We start from the raw sequence: 1,656 nt of genomic DNA, 5'->3' as shown, positions 1-1,656 counted from the left end.
CTTGCACTTTTATAGGTTTGTGTATATAACACCTTATGTTATCCTTTAATATCAAAGATGTTAGTTTCAGTATAGAGATGATATAAAACACCATATGTTATCTTTTAACAAAATTCTATGATCAATGCATTCAACACTTTGCAAACAATTTTATAGAACAAATGTGCTGCTGACCTTGATCTCAGCGGGTATATATTTCTTACTTCCTTTCAATTCATGTATCAGCTTATATAGAGAATTAGGTACGCCTGTCTAAATGCTACCTATTCCAGAAGAACACATGAACTAAGGTGTCTCATCCTTGCACTGATAAGCATTATCCATTGATCGAATCTAGAATTGAACATCTAAACAACTCTAATGTCGTTGACTTACTAATCTAAGTTGTAGGTAAATTGTGCGGATGCAGTTAGTTCTTTGCTTATTAGGCGGTGATTGAAAGACAAAACCATGTGATCCCTTGTGCTGATGTGCTTCTCTTGCCCCAATCCCAATTTTTCTTCACCACACAATTTGTTGTTGAAGATTTAATATCTGCAGTTGTTTATTTTAGGTGCAACTGGTAGTGAAGCTGCTTTGGCATCCCGACAGGTCCAAAATTTGATTAATATTTATGTCTACATTTGTGAACTGAAATATATTTCTCTGTATCACTCAGTGACCTAATTTTGATATGAAAAGATTAGGTGCTCCAAGCATGCTTCTGAGTGTAGGCCAGTTTTTACTTCAATGAAAAATGACTCCATCTGTAGTTCTTTTGTTTAATTCATTTTTTCCTCTGTAGGCCACCTTATATTAATTGCTGAGTAATTTGATTTTCCAACATAAACAAACTTTTGTTGGGTCAATTTTGTTGACGATTGAAAAACAGATCCATGTGATTTCTCATATGCTAATGTTTCTGTCTGTTTGATCTGGTCCCCTTTCAAATGCCTCTTCACCACAAACTTTAGAAGTAAAGGATTGCCACAGAGAGCCATTCATCTATATATAGATATATCTTAGCATCCAAACAAACATAAGTCCTTCACAACAATCTCAGCTTTCACTTGTTACAAACAACTTAGAATCTCCACTAAACTCCCTCGATCGAGTAAGAAAAATCCTGCCTGAACCATGGCCATCCGCATGCTTCGTAATATTCATTCCAAGAATTTTCTTAGATGGTCTTCATTGATGAGAAACCAAACAACGTTAGATATTCCTAAAGGTCATTTTGCTGTTTATGTCGGAGAGGGTGATAAGAAGAGATTCCTTGTTCCAATATCATACTTGAACCAGCCTTTGTTTCAAGATCTGTTAAGTCAAGCTGAGGAAGAATTTGGGTTTGATCATCCAATGGGTGGCCTCACAATCCCCTGTAGCATGGATGTATTCATTGATGTCACTTCTCAATTAAGTGTCATATGAAATCTGCTGCTAGCTTAGTTTGGTTGAGAACAATTTTGTAAAGCAGAGTTGTACATTTTTAACCTAGCTAGAATTGATAAAAGCTTGAGGTGGAAAATCATGCCATCCTATGACACAGTTTTACTGTATACCATAGAAAATAAAGTTATAAACATTTTGTAGGAATAGTCAATTTGCTACTTTTTTGGTAATATAATCCATATATTCCAATTCTCAAATTAAATTATTTTGTAGGAATATTATCTA

The 1,656-nt window shown here is 34.7% G+C and overlaps 1 protein-coding gene across 1 annotated transcript; it reads left to right on the top strand.

Moving 5' to 3' along the window:
- Window positions 1-1,005: 1,005 nt before the first annotated feature.
- Window positions 1,006-1,582, top strand: LOC111410573 (auxin-responsive protein SAUR21-like). The gene has a single exon (XM_023040985.1). It carries the CDS (start codon window positions 1,117-1,119, stop codon window positions 1,408-1,410), a length of 294 nt encoding a protein of 97 aa, XP_022896753.1. The 5' UTR covers window positions 1,006-1,116; the 3' UTR covers window positions 1,411-1,582.
- Window positions 1,583-1,656: the final 74 nt, after the last annotated feature.

This window comes from Olea europaea, chromosome 15, assembly GCF_002742605.1.
Source record: "Olea europaea var. sylvestris chromosome 15, O_europaea_v1, whole genome shotgun sequence".
Lineage (NCBI taxonomy): Eukaryota > Viridiplantae > Streptophyta > Magnoliopsida > Lamiales > Oleaceae > Olea > Olea europaea.
The sequence above is the reverse complement of the archived record's forward strand: the minus strand, read 5'-3'. Positions and strand labels throughout refer to the sequence as shown.